At 44.7% G+C, this 27,337-nt stretch overlaps 1 protein-coding gene across 1 annotated transcript in view; it reads right to left on the minus strand.

Moving 5' to 3' along the window:
• The window catches only part of LOC137323529 (contactin-associated protein-like 5), a 930,346-nt gene that overhangs the window by 357,033 nt on the left and 545,976 nt on the right, over nt 1-27,337 (minus strand). The window contains exon 12 of the mRNA XM_067987099.1: nt 16,915-17,034. Coding sequence (XP_067843200.1) covers nt 16,915-17,034 — 120 coding nt within the window. The remainder of the gene's footprint in view (nt 1-16,914; nt 17,035-27,337) is intronic.

Here is a 27,337-nt window from a genome sequence, read left to right on the forward strand (position 1 = left end):
AGTTCAATGTAGTGTTTGAAAGGGAAAAAAGTGAGTCAGCTGCTAAGATTCTAGACTTGGGTAAGGCCGACTTCAATGAGATGAGACAGAGACTGTCCACAGTAAACTGGGCAAATCTGTTAATGGGTAAAACGACTGATGATCAGTGGCAAATGTTTAAAGAAACATTTAACGTGATACAGAATCGGTTTATACCCCTGAGGGGCAAGAACTCTACTTGCCAAAAAAAACAGCCATGGACAACTAAATAGGTAAGGGACAGTATAAGACATAAGGAAAGGGCATACAAAAAGGCAAAAAATGGCACAGATCCTGGCGAATGGGAAAGATACAAAGATCAACAAAGGGTCACAAAACAGATAGTAAGAGCTGCAAAAAGAGAGTATGAAAAGAAACTTGCAAGGGATATCAAAACCAATACGAAGAACTTTTATAGTTACATTAGGAGAAAGAGGGTGGTCCGGAGCAGTGTTGGCCCCTTAAAAACTGAAAGTGGGGATATTGTCATTGACAATGGGGAAATGGCGGACATGTTGAACGATTATTTTGCGTCAGTATTTACAGTCGAAAAAGAGGATAGCATGCCGGAAATCCCAAGAAAGCTAATATTAAATCGAGGACAGGGACTCGATAAAATTAATATAGGTAAAGCAATAGTAATGAAGAAAATAATAGCACTAAAGAGTAACAAATCCCCAGGACCAGATGGTTCCATCCCAGGGTTTTAAAGGAAGTAGGTGAGCACATTGCAGAGGCCCTAACTATGATCTTTCAAAGTTCTCTAGATTCAGGAATTGTCCCTCTGGATTGGAAAATTGCACATGTCACTCAGCTTTTTAAGAAAGGAGAGAGAGGGAAACCAGGGAATTATAGACCAGTTAGCCTAACATCTGTTGTGGGGAAAATGCTGGAGTCTATAATTAAGGATAGGGTGACTGAACACCTCGAGAATTTTCAGTCAATCAGAGAGAGCCAGCATGGACTTGTGAAAGGGAGGTCGTACCTGACAAACCTGATTAAATATTTTTGAAGAGGTGACTAAAGTAGTGGACAGGGGAATGTCAATGGATGTTATTTATATGGACTTCCAGAAGGCATTTGATAAGGTCCCACATAAGAGACTGTTAGCTAAGATAGAAGCCCATGGAATCAAGGGAAAGTACGGACTTGGTTAGGAAGTTGGCTGAGCGAAAGGCGACAGAGAGTGGGGATAATGGGTAGGTACTCAGATTGGCAGGATGTGACTAGTGGAGTCCCGCAGGGATCTGTCTTGGGGCCTCAATTATTCACAAAATTTATTAACAACTTAGATGAAGGCATAGAAAGTCTCATATCTAAGTTTGCCGATGACACAAAGATTGGTGGTGTTGTAAGCAGTGTAGATGAAAACATAAAATTACAAAGCGATATTGACAGATTAGGTGAATGGGCAAAATTGTGGCAAATGGAATTCAATGTAGACAAATGTGAGGTCATCCTCTTTGGATTAAAAAAGGATAGAACAAGGTACTTTCTAAATGGTAAATAGTTAAAAACAGTGGATGTCCAAAGGGACTTAGGGGTTCAGGTACACAGATCATTGAAGTGTCATGAACAGGTGCAGAAAATAATCAATAAGGCTAATGGAATGCTGGCCTTTATATCTGGAGGACTAGAGTACAATAGGGCAGAAGTTATGCTGCAGCTATACAAAACCCTGGTTAGACTGTACCTGGAGTACTGTGAGCAGTTCTGGGCACCGCACCTTCGGAAGGACATATTGGCCTTGGAGGGAGTGCAGCGTAGGTTTACTAGAATGATACCCGGACTTCAAGGGTTAAGTTATGAGGAGAGATTACACAAATTAGGGTTGTATTCTCTGGAGTTTCGAAGGTTAAGGGGTGATCTGATCGAAGTTTATAAGATATTAAGGGGAACGGATAGGGTGGATAGAGAGAAACTATTTCCGCTGGTTGGGGATTCTAGGACTAGGGGGCACAGTCTAAAAATTAGAGCCAGACCTTTCAGGAGCAAGATTAGAAAACATTTCTACACACAAAGAGTGGTAGAAGTTTGGAACTCTCTTCTGCAAATGGCAATTGATACAAGCTCAATTGCTAAATTTAAATCTGAGATAGATAGCTTTTTGGCAATCAAAGGTATTAAGGGATGTAGAAATGCCTCAAGAGATACTTGACCATGTTAATGTAGAAATGCATGAACAGTTACTTGACCATAGTAAAGAAGAAATGCATGATGGATATTTGACCAATGTTAACTCCTTGGCTCCCATAATGGGGTAGCTACAGCACACACACACACAAAGACACAATTGTGTAATTACGTTTAAGCCTTGGTATTTTGATAATTAAGTTGGCTGTGCAGGTGCTTAGTACCGTCTGGCCCCCCCGAGCAGATAAGGGTATTGCTGACTATAAAATATAATGAGAATACAGTTTCTTGAGAGGCCATGTGGCCTTGAGACTGACTTCAGCCCTACTGATAACCAGCTTTAGAATGTAGGGAGGATAATGTGCTCGGGCCTATGAGGCCTACGTGCCAAAACAGGAATGAGCTATGGATGTCTAGAGGGGGCAGGCTCACTACTTGATTGACCAACTACCTGAACCAATAAAGAATTTACATGTACGCCCATATTCTACACAGGTAGGCGTTATTAATTAAACTGTATAAATGTGAACTGTTTCCTTTGTTCAGTGAAGAGGTTGTTCTGACCATTGTTCAGAGTACAGCTTCCCTTGTATACAAGTCAATTAAAGTAAAACTTTTCCCTTTGTGATACTGGTCTGAGTGTGTTAGTTCATTGGTATAGTGTTAAGTTTCGACAGGGATATGCGCCAAAGGCGGGTATATGGAGTTAGATCACAGATCAGCCATGATCTTATCAAATGGCGGAGCAGGCTCAAGGGGCTGAATGCCTACCCCTGTTCCTATGAATGGCGGAGCAGGCTCGAAGGACCGAATGGCCTACTCCTGCTTCTATTTTGTATCTTTCTATGATAGAGAGAAGGAAAAAATAAGTCAGTCAGAAAAAGAAACTGGTGGCCTCCTAGAGTCTCGGACCACATACCCGGCAAGGGTCAGCAGGAGAGGAGAGAAAATGGGAAAAGGAGGATGAGGGGAGCTGTCAGATGATTCACTCAATCCGAAGATTTTGAAGTTGAGTGAAGAAGTTCCTGACTAAATTTTCTACCAATATGTCTTTTTCGGAGCCTGTTGTGACCTATTGGTGTGAAGTGGGTGATAGAACCTGACCGAAGTGCCCTTTCTCCAGCTTTAGATCAGGAAGTCCTGAGCAATTATCCAACAGCAAAGCTTTTGGTAGTAATTTCAGATAGTGTCAGCTAATTCTCAAGTAAAATCTTTACTGATCCAAGCATTCTTTTGAATGAATGTGCAAAATTTCTCTGTATTCACCTGGTTAAGGTGACAATGTCAAGCAATCAACACCAATAGCAGGACTGTGAGAGTGATTATTACCTTAACTGCCTGGCGGAAACCAGGCGAATTGGAAGTTAAAATTGCCCAAGTTACTTACCCACCCTCAAGCTGCCCGGATCCCACCTACTGCAATTTTTAGGCAGGCTTCAGAATGGGCAGCTCAGTAGTCAGTGGGGTCCTTCTTTAAGTATGCAAATCTGGGGTCGAGGGCGTCATTTGTCCCGACAGCAATTTAAACTTGGGCCTGAGTGGGGAAGCTGCTGAAGGGGGTCGAGACTTGCCGGGAAGATTAAGAGGTCCAAATATATTAAGTTTCTTACTCTCCTTTGTGGGGTCAGAAAGAGCAGCAACACTCTTCTGAGCCCCACAAGGAAACGCGAGGCCTTCCCTGCCCCAGACTCCCTCCCACAAGACCCTCCTGGAAACCCCCTTCCCGAGTGCCGGTGGTGGGCTGTCCGATTATCCAGAGGTCGGCAGCCGCTTCCCGCCCATTTTGGACCAGCAGCATGTTAATGAGGCCCGGGAGTTAAAGTAGTCCGGGCCTTATTTACGCAACAGCGGATGAGTTTGCAACAGAGCTCGCCACCCACCCGCCCGGAGTAAAACTCAGGGCCGTACAAAGCAAGGAAGTTATGCTAAACCTTTATTAATCACTGTTTAGACCTCAGCTAGAGTATTGTGTCCGTTTCCGGGCACCGCACTTTAAAATGCACGGCAATGCCTTGAAGAAAGTGCAGAGGAGATTTATTAGAGTGGTACCAGGGATTTGAGGTTTCAGTTATCTGGAGAGACTAGAAAGGCTGGGATTATTCTCCTTAGAGCAGAGAAGGTTAAGGGGAGATTTAATAGAGGTGTTCAAAATTATGAGGGGTTTTGATAGAATAGATCGGGAGAAACTGTTTCCACTAACAGGAGGGTCAGTAACCAGAAGACACAGATTTAGAATAATTGGCAAAAAAGCCAGGTGGGAGACGAGGAGAATTTCTTTTACTCAGTGAGTTGTTATGATCTGGAATGCACTGCCTGAAAGGGCGGTGGAAGCAGATTCAATAATAACTTTCAAAAGGAAATTGAATCTCTACTTAAAAAGGAAAAAAAAATTGCAGTGCTATGGGGAAAGAGCAGGGGAGTGGGACAATTGGTAGCTCTATCAGAGAGTCGCCACAGATATGATGGGCTGAATGGCCTCCTTCTGTGCTGTACGATTCTATGGGTAGAATTTTAACTGTGAAAAACGTCTGGGTTGGGGGCGGGAGGGCATTGAAAATTGCAACAATTTCAGACCTGCCCGCAACCCGCCTCTAACCCACCCATTTCCGGTTTTCACCGGGACGGGATGAGGGGCGTGCAACCAACCCGCTCCCAGGAGGCAGGTTGGTCACTAAAATCTTTCAAGGAGGCTGCGGGCCTCCATTTTGAAAGGTTTCGCGATTTCCGCCCCTGGGGGCCGGAATTCCCGGGCCTGAGGTGACAGATTCAGTCCCGGCTTTCAAAAGAGAATTAGATAAGTACTTGAAGGGAAAACAATTTCAAGGCTACGGGTATAGGGTGGGGGAGTGGGACTAGCTGGATTGCTCTTGCAGAGAGCTGGAACAGACTCGACAGGTAAAATGGTCTCCTTCCGTGCTGTAACCATTCTATGATTCTATGATTCTCCTTCATGCCACACGAGAGGAGGCGAGAAGGACCAAAACTGAAGGTAAGTGCCTTATAGCACAGCTTATGAGGCCGGAGGAGCATTAGTGCTTCCCCCTGGCCCAACAAGTCTACTGCAGCGACCCCCCAGCGATCGCAGCCCCCCCACAACGATCGCGGATGACCCTGATGACCTCCCCCATGACTGATTCCTCCGATGACTGACCTCCCCAACCCCCCGATGACTGACTAACCCCCCCACCCCGTGACCCCTATGCCCATCGGTGCCCCATGTCCATCAGTGCCCCCATGCGCATCGATACCCACATGCCCACCCATGCCCCCTGCTCACCCACCCCCCCCTCTGTGCCCGCCCATGCCCACCTCTCCTATCCATACAATCTAACACTTACCTCAAGACATACCTTTTCATGTCCTCTTCCTTGCTCCGCTCCCGTCTGTCAATCAGGCTGGCCAGTCGGACGGCCAGCCGACCAAAAAAAATAAAAGATGTCCTCACGTAAAAATCATTAGGACGTCTGAGAAACCCGTACTTCTGGGTTTCCCGTCTGCGATTCGATCCCCCCCGCCCGCCCCCTTCCCGGCTCCAGGTCAAAATCCTGGCCTGTGATTCTATTTTAAAGCAGGCGGGCAATCTCAACTTTTGCTTTTAACCTAATGGGTTTCTCATTGTACGATACTATGGTTTATGTGGTGATATTTTCCACTATAAGTGAAGAAACATCATGTTGTTGGAAACGGCTGATGATACTTCTGTATAGCTCCTTGGCAGAGATAAGATCCAAGTTTCTAACTGCCCACAGCAACAACTGGCACTTAAGTGGTCAATCTCACTAAGGACTACATTTCGTACTTTTGCCAAACACAGCGTTAATTACCTCTATATTGTAGAAATTCAAGGTGCCAGGTCTGATCGATTATGCTGCCAAAGTTTTTGCACAAATCATAACCGTTAGTGTGAATTAAAATGTTCCATCCAGCCAGGACACAACTATAATAATAGTGCTTTAACAGGACTCATTGAATTGTAGAATCTTGCAGCACAGAAGGACGCCATTCAGCCCATCGTGCCTGTGCCGGCTCTTTGAAAGAGCTATCCTGTTAGACCCATTTGCCTGCTCTTTCCCCAAGTTGTGAGGCTCATTACTAGGAGTGGGACACAGATGTCCTGATTGACAGCGTGTTTGTAAAGCACCTTGAATCATAGAATCATAGAAAGTTATGGTACAGAAGGAGCCCATTCGGCCCATCGTGTCCATGCCGGCCGAGAAAGAGCTATCCAGCTTGATCTCACTTTCCAGCACTTGGTCCATAGCCCTGTAGGTTACGGCACTTCAAGTGCACATCCAAGTACTTTTCAAATGAGTTGAGGGTTTCTGCCTCTACCACCCTTTCAGGCAGTGAGTTCCAAACCCCACCACCCTCTGGGTGAAAACATTTCTCCTCAGCTCCCCTCTAACCCTTCTATCAATTACTTTAAATCTATGCCCCTTTGTCACTGACCCCTCTGCTAAGGGAAATAGGTCCTCCCTATCCACTCTATCTGGTCCCATCATCATTTTTTATACCTCAGTTAAATCTCCCCTCAGCCTCCTTTGTTCCAAAGGAAAAAACCCAGCCTCTCCAATCTTTTCTCATAGCTAAAATTCTCCAACCCTGGCAACATCCTTGTAAATCTCCTCTGTACCCCCTCTGGTGCAATCACATCTTTCCTGTAATGTGGTGACCAGAACTGTATGCAATACTCAAGCTGTGGCCCAAACAATGTTTTTGTATAGTTCTGGCATAACCTCCCTGCTCTTAAATTCTATGCCTCGGCTAATAAAGGAAAGTGTCCCATATGCCTTTTTAACCACCTTATCTACCTGTCCTGCTACCTTCAGGGATCTGTGGTCTTGCACTCCGAGGTTCCTTTGTTCCTCTACACCTCTGAGTATCCTCCCACTTATTGTGTACTCCCTTGCCTTGTTTGCCCTCTCCAAATGCATTACCGCACACTTCTCTGGTTTGAATTCCATTTGCCACTTTCCAGCCCACCTTGACCAGTCCATTGATATCTTCCTGAAGTCTACAGCTTCCCTCCTCACTATCAACCACACGGCCAATTTTTGTATCAAGCTTCTTGATCAAGCCCCCCCCACCCCACATTCAAGTCCAAATCATTAATATATATCATTTTGAACTTTTGAATTTTGAGAGGAAGGCGGCCCATAATTCTGCACCAATACAAAGAGTCTGGCAGTATGTCACCAATTGGGTAAACTCAGAGTAGGTCACTGGGAAGAAGTGAGCAAGGAGTCTCATGACTTGAAAGAAGAGGAACTAGTAGAAGGCAAAAAATTCTTCTGTCTAAAAGTCATTGTGGGATTGCCTTTTAATAAGGATTTAGTTTTTGATGGGTTGTTGTGGCAACAGAGGTGATGCTGGTATTTCCACCTGCCCCAGTGACGCCCCCTTGACTTGGCAGCATTTCTGTCTTCAGCATCGTTACCATAAGGCAGGCGGGCTGCCCGACAGGGAGATGTGCCGGTCAGGGGTTGGAAATGTGTTGTGGGGTGAAGGAGGAAGCCAGCGTAGTGTCTGTGCAAAAAAAAACACTCCAAATTTCTTTTGGTGGGACCCGTGCAAGGCAAAGCGCAGTGGATGTGCATCGGCTCCTCTTTCAGTTCTGCCTTGGTGGTGTCCCTCCACCAATCTCTGAATGCTAGATACTAGAAACCCTCTGACCCATGTTCCTGCAATGCCAATGGCTAGAAACATGGTGGAAGACTCCATACTGCCCAGATCCACCAAAAAACATTAGCCCAATGCCTTTTAATAAATCCTTAATGATCATTTTATTTCCCCTTTTGGGTTGGCTAACTTTTCTAAATACATTTTAGCATGAAAACAAAAGTAGAGATCAGTCCATTAGCATTTTATGCCAGACTTCCTCCCTGTTTATTCATATCGAGCTGAGGCAGACATCAGAGGAGAGGGAGCGGGAGTCGGAGGCCCGAGATCAGCTGAGGAGGCAGAGCAGAGGAGAGGGAGCGGGAGTCGGAGGCCCGAAATCAGCTGAGGAGACAGAGCAGAGGAGAGGGAGCGGGAGTCGGAGGCCCGAGATCAGCTGAGGAGACAGAGCAGAGGAGAGGGAATGGTAGTCGGAGGCCCGAGATCAACTGAGGAGACAGAGCAGAGGAGAGGGAGCGGGAGTCGGAGGCCCGAGATCAACTGAGGAGACAGAGCAGAGGAGAGGGAGCGGGAGTCGGAGGCCCGAAATCAGCTGAGGAGGCAGAGCAGAGGAGAGGGAGTGGGAGTCGGAGGCCCGAGATCAGCTGAGGAGGCAGAGCAGAGGAGAGGGAGTCGGAGTCGGAGTCGGAGTCGGAGGCCCGAGATCAGCTGAGGAGACAGAGCAGAGGAGAGGGAGCGGGAGTCGGAGGCCCGAAATCAGCTGAGGAGACAGAGCAGAGGAGAGGGAGTGGGAGTCGGAGGCCCGAGATCAGCTGAGGAGACAGAGCAGAGGAGAGGGAGTGGGAGTCGGAGGCCCGAGATCAACTGAGGAGACAGAGCAGAGGAGAGGGAGTGGGAGTCGGAGGCCCGAGATCAGCTGAGGAGACAGAGCCGGAGCCCGGAGGGAGTGGGAGTCGGAGGCCCGAGATCAGCTGAGGAGGCAGAGCCGGAGCCCGGAGGGAGTGGGAGTCGGAGGCCCGAGATCAGCTGAGGAGACAGAGCCGGAGCCCGGAGGGAGTGGGAGTCGGAGGCCCGAGATCAGCTGAGGAGACAGAGCCGGAGCCCGGAGGGAGTGGGAGTCGGAGGCCCGAGATCAGCTGAGGAGACAGAGCCGGAGCCCGGAGGGAGTGGGAGTCGGAGGCCCGAGATCAGCTGAGGAGACAGAGCCGGAGCCCGGAGGGAGTGGGAGTGGGAGTCGGAGGCCCGAGATCAGCTGAGGAGACAGAGCCGGAGCCCGGAGGGAGTCGGAGCGTCAGGGAGAAAGGAAGGAAAGAAAACCCAAAGTGACGTCAGCTCAAGGGAAGGAGCTGATTGGTGAATATCTGGTGAGTGTTTTTTTTAAGTCTTTAGTTTATTTCTCTTAAATTTATTTAATAATATAATAAATAAAAGGATGGCAGGGCACCTTAGACCTGTCAAATGCACATCTTGCACCATGTGGGAACTCCAGGACGCTTCTCATGTCCTGGACAACCTCAGGTGCAGGAAGTGTCATCAGCTGGAGGAGCTCGAGCTCCGGGTTTCGGAGCTTGAGCAACAGCTGGCGTCACTGCAGTGCATCCGCGAGGCTGAGAGCTGCATGGATAGCACGTTTCAGTAGGTGGTCACCCCACAGCTTAAGAGAGTGCAGGCTGAGAGGAACTGGGTGACCGCCAGACAGACAAGGAGGACCAGGCAGGTAGTGCAGGAGTCCCCTGAGGGCATCTCGCTCTCTAACCAGTATTAAGTTCTGAATACTGGTGAGGGAGAGGGTTCATCTTGGGAGCGCAGCCAGAGCCAAGACCATGGGTGGCTCAGGTGTACGGGGGTGGGGGGGGGGAGGGAGGACAAAGATCAGAAGAGCAATAGTGATAGGGGTTTCTATAGTTAGGGGAACAGACAGGCTTTTCTGCAGCCACAAATGTGATTCCAGGATGGTATGTTGTCTTCCTCGTGCCAGGGTCATGAATATCTACCACTCTAAAGTAAAAATACTCAATTGAAGGAGGGCCCATTTCAGTGGAATGATAATAGATCTGGCCCGGGTAAATTAGAATCAAAGATTGGCAGGCAAAACTGTAATTGAACAATGGGCGGGCCTTAAGGAGGAAATGGTTCGGGTACAGTCTAGATACATTCCCACGAGGGAGAAAGGCAGGGCAACTAAAGCCAAAGCTCAGTGGATGACAAAAGAGGTAGAGAGCAAGATGAAGCAGAAAAAAGGGGCGGATGACAGATGTCAGGTTAATAACAGAAGTGAGAACCAGGCTGAATATAGAAAGTTCAGAGGGGAAGTGATAAAGGAAATAAGAGGGGCAAAGAGAGAGTATGAGAATAGACTGGCGGCTAACATAAAAGGGAATCCAAAAGTCTTCTACAGGCATGTAAACAGTAAATGGGTAGTAAGAGGAGGGGTGGGGCCAATCAGGGACCAAAAAGGAGATCTACTCATGGAGGCAGAGGATATGGCTGAGGTACTAAATGAGTACTTTTGTCTTTACCAAGGAAGAAAATGCTGCCAGGGTCTCTGTAAAGGAAGATGTAGTTGAGAAACTGGATGGGCTAAAAATTGAGAAAGAGGACGTGCTATAAAGGCTAGCTGTACTTAAAGTTTATAAATCACCCGGTCCGGATGGGATGCAACCTGGTTGCTGAGTGAAGTAATGGTGGAAATTGCGGAGGTACTGGCCATAACATTTTTAACAGAATATTTTTTAAATGGTGAGAAACTATTAAATGTTGGTGTTCAGAGAGACTTGGGTGTCCTTGTACAAGAAACACAAAAACTTAGTATGCAGGTACAGTAGGCAATTAGGAAGGCAAATGGCATGTTGGCCTTTATTGCAAGGGGGTTGGAGTACAAGAATAAGAAAGTCTTACTACATTTGTACAGGGCATTGGTGAGGCCTCACCTGGAGTACTGCATAGAGTTTTGGACACCTTTGGATATACTTGCCTCAGAGGCGGTGCAACGAAGGTTCACTAGGTTAATCCCTGGGATGAGAGGGTTGTCCTATGAAGAGCGGTTGAGTAGAAAGGGCCTATACTCTCTGGAGTTTAGAAGAATGAGAGGTGATCTCATTGAATCATATAAGATTATGAGGGGGCTTGACAGGGTAGATGCTGAGAGATTGTTTCCCCTGGCTAGAACTAGGGGGCATAATCGCAGGTTACGAGTTTGGCCATTCAAAACTGAGATGAGGAGGAATTTCTTCACGCAGAGGGTTGTGATTCTTTGGAATTCTCTACCCCAGAGGGCTGTGGATGCTGAGTCATTGAATATATTCAAGGCTGAGATGGATAGATTTTTGGACTCTAGGGGAATTAAAGGGTATGGGGATCAGACAGGAAAGTAGAGTTGAGGTCGAAGATCAGCCATGATCTGATTGAATGGCGGAGCAGGCTTGAGGGGCCATATGGCATAATCCTGCTCCCATTTCTTATGTTCTTATGTTCTTATAATCTTTCAAACATCCTTAGATATGGGTGTGGTGCCAGAGGACTGGAGAATTGCAAATGTTACACCCTTGTACAAAAAAAGAGTGTAAGGATAAACCCAGCAACTGTTGGCCAGTCCGTTTAACCTCAGTGGTGGGGAAACATTTAGAAATGATAATCAGGGACAGAATTAGCAGTCACTTGGACAAGTGTGGATTGATTAGGGATTTGCCTTGTTAAAGGCAAATTGTGTTTAACCAACTTGATAGGGTTTTTTGATGAGGTAACAGAGAGGGTAGATGAGGGCAATGCAGTTGATGTAGTGTATTTGGACTTTCAAAAGGCGTTTGATAAAGTGCCACATAACAGGCTTGTCATCAAGATTGAAGCTCATGGAATAAAAGGGGCAGTAGCAGCATGGATACAGAATTGGCTAACTAACAGGAAACACAGAGTAGTGGTTAACGGTTGTTTTTCAGATTGGAGGGAGGTGTACAATGGTGTTCCACAGGGGTCAGTACTAGGACCACTGCTTTTCTTGATACATATTAATGACTTGGACTTGGATGTGCAGGGCACCATTTCAAAATTTGCAGATGACACAAAACTTGGAAGGATAGTGAACAGTGAGGAGGATAGTGATGAACTTCAAGAGGATATAGACAGGCTGGTGGCATGGGCGGACACGTGGCAGATGAAATTTAAGGCAGAAAAATGCGAGGTGACACATTTCAGTAGGAAGAATGAGGAGAGGCAATATAAACTAAAGGGCACAATTCTAAAAGGGGTACAGGAACATAGAGATCTGGGGGTATATGTACACATATTATTGAAGGTGGCAGGGCATGTTGAGAAAGCGGTTAAAAAGCATATGGGATCCTGGGCTTCATAAATAGAGGCATAGAGTACAAAAGCAAGGAAGTCATGATGAACCTTTATAAAACACCGGTTCGGCCACAACTGGAGTATTGTGTCCAGTTCTGGGCATTGCACTTTAGGAAAGGTATGAAGGCCTTAGAGAGGGTGCAGAAGAGATTTACTGGAATGATTCCAAGGATGAGGGACTTTAATAACGTGGATAGACTGGAGAAGCTGGGGTTGTTCTCCTTGGAACAGAGAAGGTTGAGAGGAGATTTGATAGAGGTATTCAAAATCATGAAGGGTCCAGACAGAGTCGAAAAAGAGAAACTGTTCCCATTGGTGGAAGGGTCAAGAACTAGAGGACATAGATTTAAGGTGATTGGCAAAAGAACCAAAGGCAACATGATGAAAAACTTTTTTACACAGCGTGTGGTTAGGATCTGGAATGCACTGCCCGAGGGGGTGGTGGAGGCAGATTCAATAATGGCCTTCAAAAGGGAACTGGATAAGTACTTGAAAGGAAAAAAACTTGCAGGGGATAGGGCGGGGAATGGGACTAGCTGGATTGCTCGTGCATAGAGCTGACACAGACTCAATGGGTCGAATGGCGTCCTTCCGTGCTGTAACCTTTCCTCGATTCTATTTTCTTTTTTATTGTACTACATTACGATAGCCTTGCGATTATGTTATTGGACCCGTAATCCAGACTAATCCTCAACTAATATTCCAGAGAACGTGAGTTCAAATCCCACTATAGCAGTTTAAGAATCTGAATTCAGGTTAAAAAAAATCTGGAAATAAAGTAAGACCATGAAGCTTTCAGATTGTCATTAAAAACCCAACTGGTTCACTAGAGTGCTTTCGGGAAGGAAACCTGCCATCCTTACCCAGTCTGGCCTATATGTGACTCCAGTCCCACACTAATGTGGTTGACTCTTAACTGCCCTCAGTTGTGTCGCCACCTTCACCGGACAACTGGGGATGGGCAGTAAATGCCAGCCTTGCCAGCAATGCCCACATCCCAAGAATGAGTTAGAAAAAATTCTCAGAGGAAAACACAGCCATTGGAGAGGCTGTAAGGATGGGAATAGGAAATGAGAGAATTTTACTTTACTATAGAGGAGGGTGCTGTTTCAAGGATAAGTCTAAACTGCATTCTTGGGTCAAAGCAAAGGTAGTTTTGCCTAACCCATCTTAACCTTGGCGTATATGATGCTGACTCTGGCCGTCAAAAGTGGGAAATCAAATCTCATTCCCCTGTTGATATCCTTTACTTTGACAAGTGCATTTAAGGGGAAGCTAGATCAGCACATGAGGGAGAAAGGAATAGAAGAATATACTGATAGGGTTAGAGGAAGAGGGGTGGGAGGAGGCTCATGTGGAGCATAAACGCTGGCATAGAACTGTTGGGCCAAATGGCCTGTTTCTGTGCTGTAGACCCTATGTAACTCTATGTAGCTATGTAAGTGTAAAATATATAAATGAGAGCTTTTTAGTTTCATCTCTGTGAGCACCAGGTGTGGAGTACAATCCAGATTTAGATAACACGATGCAGCATTGACATTGCATGTCCCACTTGCAGTTATTATGTGCAATGAGAAAATATAGAAGGTTCAGACTTGACATTAGATTAAATGTCCACTGTTATGGCTGTTGTGCAGCCATACAAGAGTCTCAAAATTATTATAGGTCATAGAAAATTGGGGGGAAAATGATATTGTTGAACTCAAATGGATATGTAGTGTTGCTTTGTTATTTTAAAAAGGACAAAATTTAATAGTATATTTTTATCTATCTATTATTCAGTCTGTAAAGGTTTGTTTTTTTACATTATTATACCATCACCAGAATGAGAAAATATATTTTAGCTTAGTTTGAATAATAAAACCAGCACTCCACACTTGAATGAATACTTTCCTTTGACTTGCCTTTAATGAGCATTTGTTTTGATGCCGTTTCTTTGATGGTTTCATTCTGATTTTTCTTTCTAAACTGCTAATAATAAAATAGCTCCGATTCTGGAGTATTCCCATCAAACCTTTCATGGGCTTATGTGGAAAATATCTGACAGTAAAACTTAAGAGAGAAAGCTATCAGAGGAACCACATCAAGCAGATGCCCCTTAAAGGGCTAGGTTCACTTCATAGCCATTTCCAAATATATATTTTATCCTGGAGCTAAGGATGAAGGGATTTGTGGAGGGGGAGGGGGAATCAGAAAGAGTTTCTGCTCCTGGTCACTTGAGAATGTGGGGGGTGAGGACAGGATTGGGCTTAGTTATCGTTGAAACCAATGATCGAGGAGCCTGCTGACTCAAACTTGAACAATGGCCACTTGAGTGAAGTATACACTGTAAAACAGCTCAAGCTCATTGCTATAAACTGTGCAGTGGGCTCAAGGACAATGATCAGATGGGACAACCTGACTCCACTTTTTATTTCTAGATCTCCTGTGGCGTTGCTTAGTTAGTGGCCAGAAAATCACTGTGTTTTCTCTTCCCCCTGTCTGACCTTCCACCTGCAATGGTCTCCACCCCAATCTTCCACTCTCACTAGAGTCCTCCTGTGCCATTCACTGATGCCACTGTTTAATAGTTCGGTGGCTGGTTGTCTCTGGGCAGTGAGACGAAACAATGTTGGTGATGGCAGGCACATGAAGAGAGATGGGGATAAGTGGTTTGTCTTTTTTTTTGAGGGATGGGTTGGAAAACAACCTTTCCATTGCCTGAGTTCCACCTCCTTTATTCCCCTGCCCCTATGCCCTTCCTGCTTTTGCCCTTTGCTCCTGCACCTCCATGTTCTCCCCATCCATCCCTTTATAACATTACCCCTGAACCTTCCCCCCCAACCCTCTTGCACTGTCTCCTCCCTTCCCCACATCCATCTCATTCACTTCCAATGCCACGTTCCCCCACTCCATTCTCTCCTTTCGCAGCCTTCCCTACTTTCCCCTGCTCTCCGCCTGCTGCCATCCCCTCCATCCACTGCCATATTCTAACAACACCCACCCCCCACAAGTCCGCTGCTTTATCTTCACTAGTTCTTGCCTCTTTGTGTTTAAAAGTTATTGTTTTCCAGCCATCATGTATGCAGACAAGCATAATAAACACTTCTCAAAACAAAGAACCAGGAAACCATTGAAGATAAAATGGTAGAGGGTGGGGGCTTCAAACGACAGCTGAAGCACAGTGGCCGAAGGCTTGATCGTTTGGGGGGATGGTGGGGGGGGGTGGTTGGGGTGGGGTGGTGGGAGAGTGATGTGTGTGGGGTGGTATGTTCAAGAAAGGGCTGGGGGTGGGAAGTTGCGAACTGGCAGGGGACAAAGGGCAGCCAAAACCTAGGTACTGAAAGGCAAAGGAAGGCGGGAACCAACTGCGGCTCTAGTGGGTGGTGAGACAATGCAGGGACATTTTTAGAAACAAAATAATTTTTGAAAATTTTGAATTACATTTTTACACAACTACCTTCAGGGTGTAGTGCTTGAAGTTGCCCACCCCAATTGGCTGGTCCAGTTTCACATGGCCTGCCTCCCTAGCCTGTCATTGGCCTAATCCCGCTCGAGTCAGTTGCTATCAGACTCGCTTGCCCAGTCTCAGTCCTGCTTTCTCTCCCTCCTTTGGCCTGCTGTGTCAGCACTGTTTGATGTGAACCCACCGTCCACGATGGCATATATTTTCTGAAGACATTAGAACCTTACAATATATTCATGGGAACATAGGAACAGGAGTAGGCCATTCAGTCCCTCGAGCCTGCTCCGCCATTCAGTTAGATCATGCCTGATCCGTACCTCAATTCCATTTATCTGCCATAGCTCCATATCCCTTGATACCCTTACCTAACAAAAATCTATCGATCTCGGACTTGAAAGCTCTAATTGTCCCAGCATCCACAGCCTTTTGTGGGAGAGAATTCCAGATCTCTACTATTCATAGCACCATAAGCACTTTAAAAAGACAGTGCCCAGTTTCCTGCTATTGACAGCAAATGTGGCTAGCATGGTGCAGACCAAAGGTGGGATAGGAAGCAGGAGCAGGACTGGGACTGGGGGCAGCTATGGAGCGAGGCAACGATAGCCTAACCGGGGAATGGGCTTGCAATCCGACGGGGGGAGCAGACAAAGTCACGGTAAGCAGAAGCATGAGAGAGCTACCCGTGAAGAAGTAATCAAATACAATGAGGCCTGAAAAGGAAAGAATCATGGAAAACAAGAAATAGAGACTTATACTCAGGACAGCTGGCTGTGGATGCAGCGAGGAGCTGCTGTTGCTGAGGCAACAGTGCCAGCTAGCATGGGAGGCTTGCAAGGAAAATAACAAAGAGTACTGAAGGGTTTCAAAGGATATCTAGGTGTTACCCAGTCATGACAAAATCGTGACACAGGCATGACAAACTCATGATACAGGCATGATGGAATCGTGACACACGCGTGATCAAATCGTGACACAAGCGTGATCAAATCGTGACACAAGCGTGATCAAATCGGGACACAAGCGTGATCAAATCGTCACACAGGAAGTAAGCGTGACCAGCAGGAAGTTTATATTAGACACGTGATATAGCTCATTTGATGCTCAGGTTAAAATGTTGTGTATATTATCTTTACACACAGCACTAAAGAACCTTCATTTTCTGTTTTTAACAATTAACACAGGCGCACGACAAATTGGTTCCATAGACCAATAACCATTTTAGCTGCAATGATGCTCTTTTCTGATTTTGGATTTGCATATATTTCAAACAGTTAAATGACCAACAATTATCAACATTATAAATCTTGTTACGATAAATATGTTTTGATCTGATTAAAAGTACAAAGGGGTCAGTTCACCTGTCATGTTACAGTACACCAGAAGGGATTTCAATGGACCACTGCCGTCCGGATCAATGGAGAAGAAGTCTGACATCCGCCCTTTGTGCCTGTATGCTTCACAAGACTTTTCATATAAAGCTACAAAAACAAAAGAGAGCATTTTAAACGACAAGCATCTAAGACTCTAACACCACCTCTTATTAAAGAAACAAGTGTCTAGAAATGAGTTTGCGTCGACAACTGGACGCAGGAAACGATCCCTGCGCCTGAATGGGTAGACCGGAGGTGCACCTGATATTGGGCCAAGATGAGGCTTTAAATTTAATATACTAGCTCAATTTAAAATACAAGCTCAATTGCTAAATTTAAATCTGAGATACACAGCTTTTTGGCAACCAAAGGTATTAAGGGATATGGGCCAAAGGCAGGTATATGGAGTTAGATCACAGATCAGCCATGATCTTATCAAATGGCGGAGCAGGCACGAGGGGCTGAATGGCCTATTCCTGTTCCTATGTTCCTATGTTCCTAAATTTCAGACCACTGCGTCACCAGCAGGGAGGGGGCGATAGAGAAAGGGTGGGCGACTGGGAGGGATGATGACCGGGAAAGGGAGTGGTGAGGGGTGGGCTCTAACTGGATAAGGGTCGATCGAGACAATGGAACGGAGAACTATTAGGTCATGGGGGCGATGTGGTCTTCGAGAGGCGGGGTGAGAGGTCACTGGCTCCTCCGGGCTCCACGTTAAGGTAAGTATATTGTACTAGCTTAATTTTTTGGTGGCCACCTGCAGCAGTATCTTTAAGGTTAGACCGCATATAGACTAGGTTTTCCTGACCGCAGCCGGCCTGGCTCTGGCTGCATTCAGGGCACTCCAATTTTGCATAAAGTGTTAGGCCACTTATTTTCATATGCAAAGTTCCCACTGCATGTTTAAAGAGCGGGCCCCGGACACCTATTTTTTTGCCTGTGCCAATATGGCGGGCAGCACACTATTGGAGGCTTAGGCACCCATTTGGTGCCCATAAAATGGGTGTGGCACCATCAAATTTCTAGACCAAGAACTTTTAGAATTCTGGTTTAAATCAATACTTTTATCACCAATGATGTTGAGAAGAACAAACAGCTCCCCTCATGGTCCAGTGGGTAAATGCAATAAACAATGTGGCACTGAACCAGACAGACCAGCAAGAGTACAGTTTTGATCCCTGGTCTGATATCAGTTGAGCTGGTATTAAGAAAGAATGAATTTGCATTTATATAGTTTGTTTCATGACCATAGGATGTCCCAAAGTGTTTCACAGCCAATGAAGTAACGTAGGGAAACATGACAGCCAATTTGCACATAGCAAGGTCCCACAAACAGCATTTAGATAAATGACCAGATAATCTTGTTTTAGTGATATTGGTTGAGGGATATTTGTTGGCCAGGACACCAGGAGAACTCCCCTGCTCATCTTCAAAATAGGGCCATGGGATCTTTTACCTGAGATGGCAGGCAGGACCTCGGTTTAATGGCTCATCCAAAAGGCAACAGTGCAGTATTACCTCAGCACTGCACTGACGTGTCAGCCTAGATTTGGTGCTCAAGTCTCTATCCCTTGGTGCATTTCTAATAACGCTGAATCTTAAATTAATTATATAATTCCCCTCACTATTTATATTAATGTGACATTATTTTATATTTATATCAATAAGATATTAGTATTACATATATTATTGTCATTTATATATTCATATTCAGATATTATTTTTATATTTCATACTAAAGTGATATTTTACACATTAATTATACTGGTTCCCTCAGTAATTAATATATTTATATTAATGAGATCTTATTTTTATATTATATATATATAAACATATTGTTTTGCACATTATATAATTCCCCTCAGTATTTTATGTATCTTTATTAATGAGATATTATTTGATTGTTACAGAATATTGTTATAATTAGCCTCAGTACCATTAGGCTAAAGCTTCCTCTGCCCTATCACAATTCAGTGACCAGTGATAGAAGTGGGCATGTGTGATCGTTAAAAGGGGACTGGATGTGGGGTCAACAGTGATGGTTTCCCATGGTTAAATAACCTGCCGACACTCTCTATCTAGGCACACACAAAGAATAGCCACTGGGGTGAGGTACTGGAAGGGCAGATGGCACCTTCAGGAAAGAAAGGGTAAAACTGGAGAGGAAAGGATATATCATAATATCTCCTAGAACTAAGCTCACTGGTACTTTAAACTGCAATAAAATAAGCTTCAGTTGAATTTATTTAGACGTTCTGCTTACTCCAATATTTGGAAGTATTTATTTGCTTGAACAGTACTTTTTTTAACCAACAGTATAAATATATGTGAAAATGGGAATTTCTCAGTATTGATTCCATTGTAAATCCAGTAAACAAAGAGAAAATCTTTTGTTCACATTCAGATTTACACGTTGTGTGCAATACACAGACAAGGTTCTCTGATCAATGCATTTAGCGGATGAAGCACTTTTCAGCTGATTGGGCTTGTTGTAGGCTGAAACTCTTAAAGGAAAAGGAGAGTTTACAGAGCGTACTTTTTGTTCAAAGGACGTCCTCATTGTTTTTTTAAAAATTCATTTTCAGGGTTTGGGCATTGCTGGCAAGGCCGGCATTTATTGCCCATCCCCAGTTGCCCCTTGAGAAGGTGGTGGTGAGCCTTCTTCTTGAACCGCTGCAGTCCATGTGGTGAAAGTGCTCCCACAATGCTGTTAGGTAGAGAGTTCCAGGATTTTGACCCAACAATGATAAAGGTATGATGATATACATCCAGGTCATATGCATGACTTGGAGGGGAACCTGCTCTCCCTTGTCCTTCTAGGTGGTGGAGGTTGTGGGTTTGTGCATCCTGTAGACACTGCAGTTACACTACACCAGTGGAGCGAGTGGGTGTTTAGACTAGTGCATGAAGTGCCGATCAAGCGGACTGCTTTGTCCTGGATGCTGACAAGCTTCTTGAGTTTTGTTGCAGCAACGCTCATCCGGACAAGTGGACAGTAATCCAGCACATTCCTGACTTATGCATTGTCGGAGGTGAAGAGGCTTTGAGGAGTCAGGAAGTGAACCACTTGCCACAGAATACCCAGCCTCTGACCTGCTCCAATAGCCATGGCATTTATGTGGCTGTTCCAGTTGTGTTTCTGGTCAATGGTGACCCCCAGGATGCTGATGGTGGGGGATTTGGCGATGGTAATGCCGTTGAATGTCAAGGGGAGGTGGTTAGACTCTCCCTTGTTGGAGATGGTCATTGCCTGGCACTTGTCTGGCGCGAATGTTACTTGCCACTTAACAACCCAAGCCTGGATGTTGTCCATGTCTTGCTACATAGGGACACGGACTGCTTCTCTATCTGAAGAATCGCAAAAGGAACTGAACATTGTACAATCATTAGTGAACAGCCCCGTTTCTGACCTTATGACGGAGAGTCAATCATTGATGAAGGTAGTTGGACCTAGCATGCTGCCCTGAGGGACTCCTGCAACGATGACCTGGGGCTGAGATGATAGGCCTCCAACAACCACTACCATCTTTCTTTGTGCCAGATATGACTCCAACCACTGATCCCCATTTTACACAGGCTCCTCACTGCCACTTGGTTGCTGGCTGCCTTGATGTCAAGAGCACTCACTCTCACCCTACTTCTGGAATTCAGATCGTGTGAACTTGTTTACACCAAGGCTGTAATGAGGTCTGGAGCCGAGTAGTCCTGGCGGAACCCAAACTGTACATTGTCGGTATAAGAAATATATTCTTTGATTTTTTTTTAAAGACCTTTTTAGGTCTCCTTTCTTTTACACTGCCATTGTGATGTCACTTAAGGGGAGGAGCTTCTTCCATCCTGGACCAACAGCCAATGCAAAGCCATCTGATGTGATAAAACAAACTGCTGGTTATATATGCAAAGTATGCAGACTGCAGTGTGATTTTTCTGAAGTTTTGGTCTCTATTAAATGTGACTTTACAAAAAATATCCAAGTTTTTCTTTTAAAAATGTATATATAGTATTGCAGATAAACATTTGAGGAGTAATTTGATTGAAAGGTGTACCTCCATAGATTTTTTTTCCCTCTTTAAAAACAGCCTGCTGCACATCTTTTCTGTTATTTTCTTTCCTTTTTCTAAAGCATAAATTGAATGCTTTCTCCATAACCATGAAGCTGAATGCTAATAGTGCATTCAAAATTAATGTTAAGGCTTCTGACATATTCTGGGACTTAGCCTAGTAATGTAAAATCCACATCATGAAGTCATGATAGATAAGGAAGCAAAAATGAAACTAATGTTGCATGCTAACATATCTGCCCAGGATCCGCCTGGTGCTCTCATCAAAAGCTATCTTTTTATTAGAAGCCACAGAAAGACTTTCGTAATGAAGTGGCACCGAATGATTTTATGACCAATAAACAGTATTGCAGGGAACTAGCCGCAAGGAGCATCAGATTCTAATGAGAGCCAAATGTACCACATTAGTGCCTTTTTCTGCTAGGCCCCTTTTCCTGTACTGTACCTCTGCTGTTGCCATGGCTCCGATTTTAACTGCTCCCACTTGGCGGAAACTGGGTGGGCAGTTAAAATGAGGCAAGTAACTTACCCCCTCACATCCCGCTACCTTCCCGCCGTGTCCCGATATTAACCTGCTTTTTTGAGCAGGCGAGCATGACAAACGCAGGAAGGAAGCGGGGTCTTACATTAAATATGCAGATCGGGTCGGATGATGTCACCTGGACCTAATCTGCAATTTTAGTTGAAGGCCTGAGATGGGGAGCAGTGAAGGCAGGGCCTCCACGTCCCCGGCCTTGCTGGGTTCCTCCCCTGGTACCGGGTTCCCCTGCACCCTCCCGCACCCACCCACCCCCACCTCTCCCCGCACCATGAAAATGGAGGCCCATATCGATCAGCTGCCCTGCTTTAATTGGGATGTCCCATCATTCAACAGCACAATTCAGAAAAGCACGAGTCGTGCGCGAGGCTCCCAATCTGCCGACATCAGCTGATTCGCAGGATCTATGGAAAATTGTGCTCCCACTTCAAGCATCTACCTATTCAAAACTGCATTCTTTCAAGACATTGCAGCTTTGGAGCTGCAGCTATACTCAGCTCTGCTCTCTAATCAGTCGCTTGTTTTCGTTGTAGCTTTGAGGATCTTGACGTTAAACTGTGCCAATTATTACTAAACACACGTGCCTCTTGGTGCACCAGGAAGCTTTCTTTCAAAATGTTTAGTTTATAGAATCATACAGCACAGAAGGAGCCAATTCTGCCCACCAAGCCTGTACCAGCTCTTTGAATGAGCTATCCTATTAGTCCCACTCCCCTGCTCTTTTCCCCACAGACCAGCAAACTTTTCCTTTTCAAGTATTTATCCAATTCCCTTTTGAAAGTTACTATCGATTCTGCTTCCACCGCCCTTTCAGGCAGTGCATTCCAGATCATAACAACTCGCTGTAAAAATAATTCCACCTCCTCTTTATCAATTTAATTTTGCTTAAAATTATTTAGGAGAATATAGTGTTGAGAATAGTGGCTCTGTAATACTGCAGGTATTGGTTTGGCACCAGGTAACTGCTTGAAAATGGTGCTAAACAGCGTCATGGCTATACTGCTGGCTGTGTGTTGTTCTCTAGTCACTGCCAGTCACCCTAGGGCTCTGCCTACATATACCAGTTAATGCCAGTGAAGAGTCAACAAGGCATGGTAAAACAAAATTTGAGACCACTCAAACCAAGTGTCTGATGCCAATCTAGTACCTGCAGTATTACACTCTTCCCATAACATTCTTATAAAATATAGTCTGAAAGAAAGATTCTTGGTGCACTGAGTACTTGTCATTTTATAATAAATGATAGTAGTTTAACACGAAGATCCTCAGCAGAAAGAACCCTTAACTATAAAATGCAACTTGGACTGGGGGATAATGAATCTTGTCTCCTACTGCAGTGAATGTGAATATCACAAAATATGCTTTCATTTCACTGAACATTATGGGATAATGTTGTTTGCTTGGGTACAGTGGCCCTTAAGCTTTCTCGCTTCATTTAAAATAATAGTTACCATAGAAATTGGGCAGTTTATAAAAGAAAAGTTGGCCCAGTAAATATCACCAGCGGGTACAGGACTACATTATATCCGGTACATTATTCACAGTGTGCTAAATATATCTGGAGGCAGACAACCATTACAGCACCTTTATCTTTTTACCTTGACTCCCTTAATCCAGAATGGGAATCTGAATAAACTCCCAGTTGTAGAATCGAAAGTTTAAAAAAAGCCTATAAATGCAGTAGCTTATAGGTTAGATTATTAGTGAGGGTGATATCACTGTATATATGACACTCCTTTGTCCAATGTTTAAATGGAAGAATGTTATAAGGATGCATTAAGCATTTGTATGCTGATATCACCAACAGTCCTCCCCGAGATGGTATTTTTAGGATGACGTCCAAGAGTATTCACCCATCAGCCCTGTGGTCGTTGATCTACATTGGTCCAGCAACACCTCGATTTTAAAATTCTCATCCTTGAGTTCAAATCCATCCATGTCCTCGCCCCTCCCTATCTCTGTGACCTCCTCCAGCCCTACAACCCTCCAAGATCTCTGTGCTCCTCCAATTCTCGCCTCTTGCCCATCCCCGATTTTCTTCGCTCCACCATTGGCAGCCGTGCCTTCAGCTACCTAGACTCTAAGCTCTGAAATTCCCTCCCTAAACCTCTCTGCTTCTCCCTCCTCCTTTAAGACACTCCTTAAAACCTACCTTTTTGACCAAGCTTTTGGTCACCTGTCCTAATATCTCCTTATGTGGCTCAGTGTCAAATTTTGTTTGCTAATTGCTCCTGTGATGTGCCTTAGGATGTTTTGGTATATTAAAGATGCTTTATAAATGCAAGTTGTTGTTATTATTGTACAAGGAGGAGCAGAGGACACCAAGCAGGAGGCTGTAGATGGACACTGCAGACAAAGGTTTTTAAGAGCCTTTTGAAAGAAGGGAGAGAGTAGCAAGGCAGAGAAGGTTACAGAGAGGGTTCCAAAAAGCTCATAGACTGAAGGAATGGTGAAGCAAAGGGAGCAGTAAGACTTGGAGGAGCACAGGGCGCAGGCTAGAGAAGAATGTTCAGATAAGATGAGGGTACACAACTGGAATTCAGCTTTGTAACTCCTTCACATCTACTATTCCATGCTCCAACACCCAAAATGTCATAACCCATCTTCTGTCTTTACAGATGCCGACTGACCAGATGTGCAATTCCAGCAATTTCATGTTTATATTTTCTCTCGTCTTCAGTTTTCGTTTCCCACTTCTTTTTTCATTAAAACTTTTATGATTTTGAACAATAACTTCAGGTAAAACTCCCCATACATTTCCAGAATGTAACCAATTTGTACACCATCAAAGGTTGACTAAAATTCACTTCAGTTAATCAATCAAGTACCTGCAAACTTCAGCCAGAAAGAAAGACTGGCATTGTTCTCATCACCTCTCTCAGAAACATTTTAAGTGCTTCTTTAGACAAATGTCCAACTGAATCACAGACAGTCCTTGGTTTAATGATTCATTTGAAAGCCAACTCTTCCAACATTGTACAAGCCTCTCAGTACAGCACTTCATTATGTGACGATTATGTATCAGAATGATACCGAGACTTAGATGGTTAAATTATCAGGGCAGGTTGCAGAAACTTGGCTTGTATTCCCTTGAGTATAGAAGATTGATGGGTGATCTAATCGAGGTGTTTAAGGTGTTAAAAGCATTTGCTAGGGTAGATATGGAGAATCTATTTTCTTTGGTGGGGGAATCAAGAATAAGGGGACATAATATTAAAGTTAGAGCCAGGCCATGCATGAGTGAAATCAGGAAGCACTTTTTCCACACAAAGGGTAGTAGAAATCTGGAACTCTCTCCGCCAAAAGGTTATGGCTGCTGAGTCAATTGGAGACTGAGATAGATAGATTTTTGTTAGTTAAGGGTATCAAGGGATATGGAGCTAAGGCGGGTGAATGGAGTTGAGGTACAGATCAGCCATAATCCATTTGAATCATGGAGCAGGCTCGAGAGGCTGAATGGCCTACTCCTGTAACTAATGTTCCAAATCCTAGCATAGGGCTTAAACCCACAACTTGGGACTCAAATTTCTAGCGATCGAGTCAAACTGAAACTAAACCACATTGATTAGTGTCTCATTATTATTCTAAAATGTCAAGATTCACCATCCACAAACTTGAGTTCATCCAAAATCTGTTGCCCGTATCCTAACTCCCGTTCACCCATCATACCTGTGCTTGCTGACCTGCATTGGCTCCCGGTATGGGAACCTCGATTTTAAAATTCTCATCCTTATTTTCAAATGCTTCCGTGGCCTCGCCCCTCCCTATCTCTGTAACCTCCTTCAGCCCTACAACCCTCCGAGATCTCTGCGCTCCTTCAATTCTTGCCTCTTGTGCATCCCCAATTTTAATCGCTCAACCATTGGCAGCAGTGCCTTCATCTGCCTCGGCGCTATGCTGTGGAATTCCTTCCACCTCTCTACCTCTCTCTCCTCCTTTAAGACACGCCTTAAAACCTACCTCTTTGACCAAGCTTTTGGTCACCTGTCCTAATACCTCCTTATGTGGCTCGGTGTCAAATTTTGTTTGAAAAATCGCACCCATGAAGCGCCTTGGGACGTTTTACTACATTAAAGGTGCTACATAAATGCAAATTGTTGTTGTTGTTGCCTCTCACTGTATATGTTACAGCATCCGAGGTCCAATTAGGAATTATTGTGCACCGTCCTTCGATAGAGGTACGATATTATAACGGTTATGTTACTGGTCTAATAATCCAGAGAATGCGAGAATAAAATCCCACCGTGGCATTTTGAGAATTTGAATTCAATTAAAAAAAGAATCTGCAGATAAAAAAATTGGTATCATTAAAAAAGACTATGAAATCAATGAAATGAAAATCAGGCGGGTTCTATAAAGGGCAGGAAATCTGCTGCACAAGGTGGCAAAGTTATAAATTAGCCCCAAAACCTCTATTCAGCTGTACCTCCAAACCATTACTCACTTCAGCTAATTCAAGGTTCATTCTCTGCATTCCTTCCCTTATCTCTACTTTCAAACTATTTTTGTTAACCCCTCTCATGAAGTTTTCAATTATTACTCATTAACCATGACTGGGAGGTGTTTCCAATAAAGATAATTAATTGTATCGCCGTGGTTTCAATGTACTTGAAGCACTTAGGCTCCACCCCCACTGCATGATTACGACAACTAGACAGACTGTCCAGTGTTACAGTAAGGAAACAAGCCCACTTACCTCAGGATACAAGTTAAAAAGCAAAACCCTAAACCCAGCTTATTTTAATTGTGCAAGATAAACCACTACAATTGGTACTCCCCGTTATCTCTGCCGAACATAAAGAGTCCCGAGGCCATCTATCATGCTTTGCCACCACTTCTTGTCCTTTAACATTTGACCTAATACTGATTGAAATGTTAAGTATCAAGATTAAAGGCACGGTAGGCTTGTGAAGCCTCTACAAGGAAGACGTGCGATCCAAGATCTTCAATGAACTGATATCGCGCAGGCACACACACATTGAGGCCAGCTTGGAAAAACCTCAAATGATTAAATATAATTTTGAAAGGATTATTTTGTTTTTGGGCTCTAAATGAGGTATTTTTTTCTTCTCAAATATATCTTTACACATTGTTTTTTTTTGTGTGGTGAGACCGACACGCGCTCACGCTGATTTAATCAATGTTGAGTAATGGCCTTTGATGTTGACAGTGCTTTATTTGCACCTAATCTGCATAATAGAGACAACAGGTTCTGAAGCTATCACCATGTCGTGTCAGCAGTGTGCATCAGGCAGAGAGTCCATTTTACAGAAAAGCAAAACCCCCCCCACCTGTACGTCCCATGTAGTTCACCACTGTCCAAATTTCCTTGGGGCCTGCGGTGGAGGGGGAGGTAGAATTTGGGAATGCCAGGTCTCAGCCTAGAAGAGGAGCCACCCAGAAATTCCGCCGGGGCTAATGGTAATTCCGTCCGCCCCACAGAATCGGAAACAGATGGAGTCAGTGCGGTGGCTTCCCCTGTCAGGGTACCCATGGATCTGGGCTCCTTTGTGCCCTGCAACCTGGATGCTGGAAGGAAATCAGCACTTGGAGGGGTGCAGTTGGGGCCCACCAATGTCTCCAGCCCAGACTCAAGGCCTGGGTAACCTGTGGAGATAGCGACAAGGCTAATTTAAATCAGCACTCTTCGAAAGGAGGCTAATTAAACAATCTCAGTGGCTTTTGAAGCTGGTGGTGCCAACTTGTCCCACCCCCCCCTCCCCCTGGTAGCTCATCAGTGGCACATCTTATTTCCTCTTCCAGCAAGCACCCAAGCTGTACCCATGCAGGAAATATTCAATTTAATTAACCC

This window comes from Heptranchias perlo, chromosome 7, assembly GCF_035084215.1.
Source record: "Heptranchias perlo isolate sHepPer1 chromosome 7, sHepPer1.hap1, whole genome shotgun sequence".
NCBI classification, from domain to species: domain Eukaryota; kingdom Metazoa; phylum Chordata; class Chondrichthyes; order Hexanchiformes; family Hexanchidae; genus Heptranchias; species Heptranchias perlo.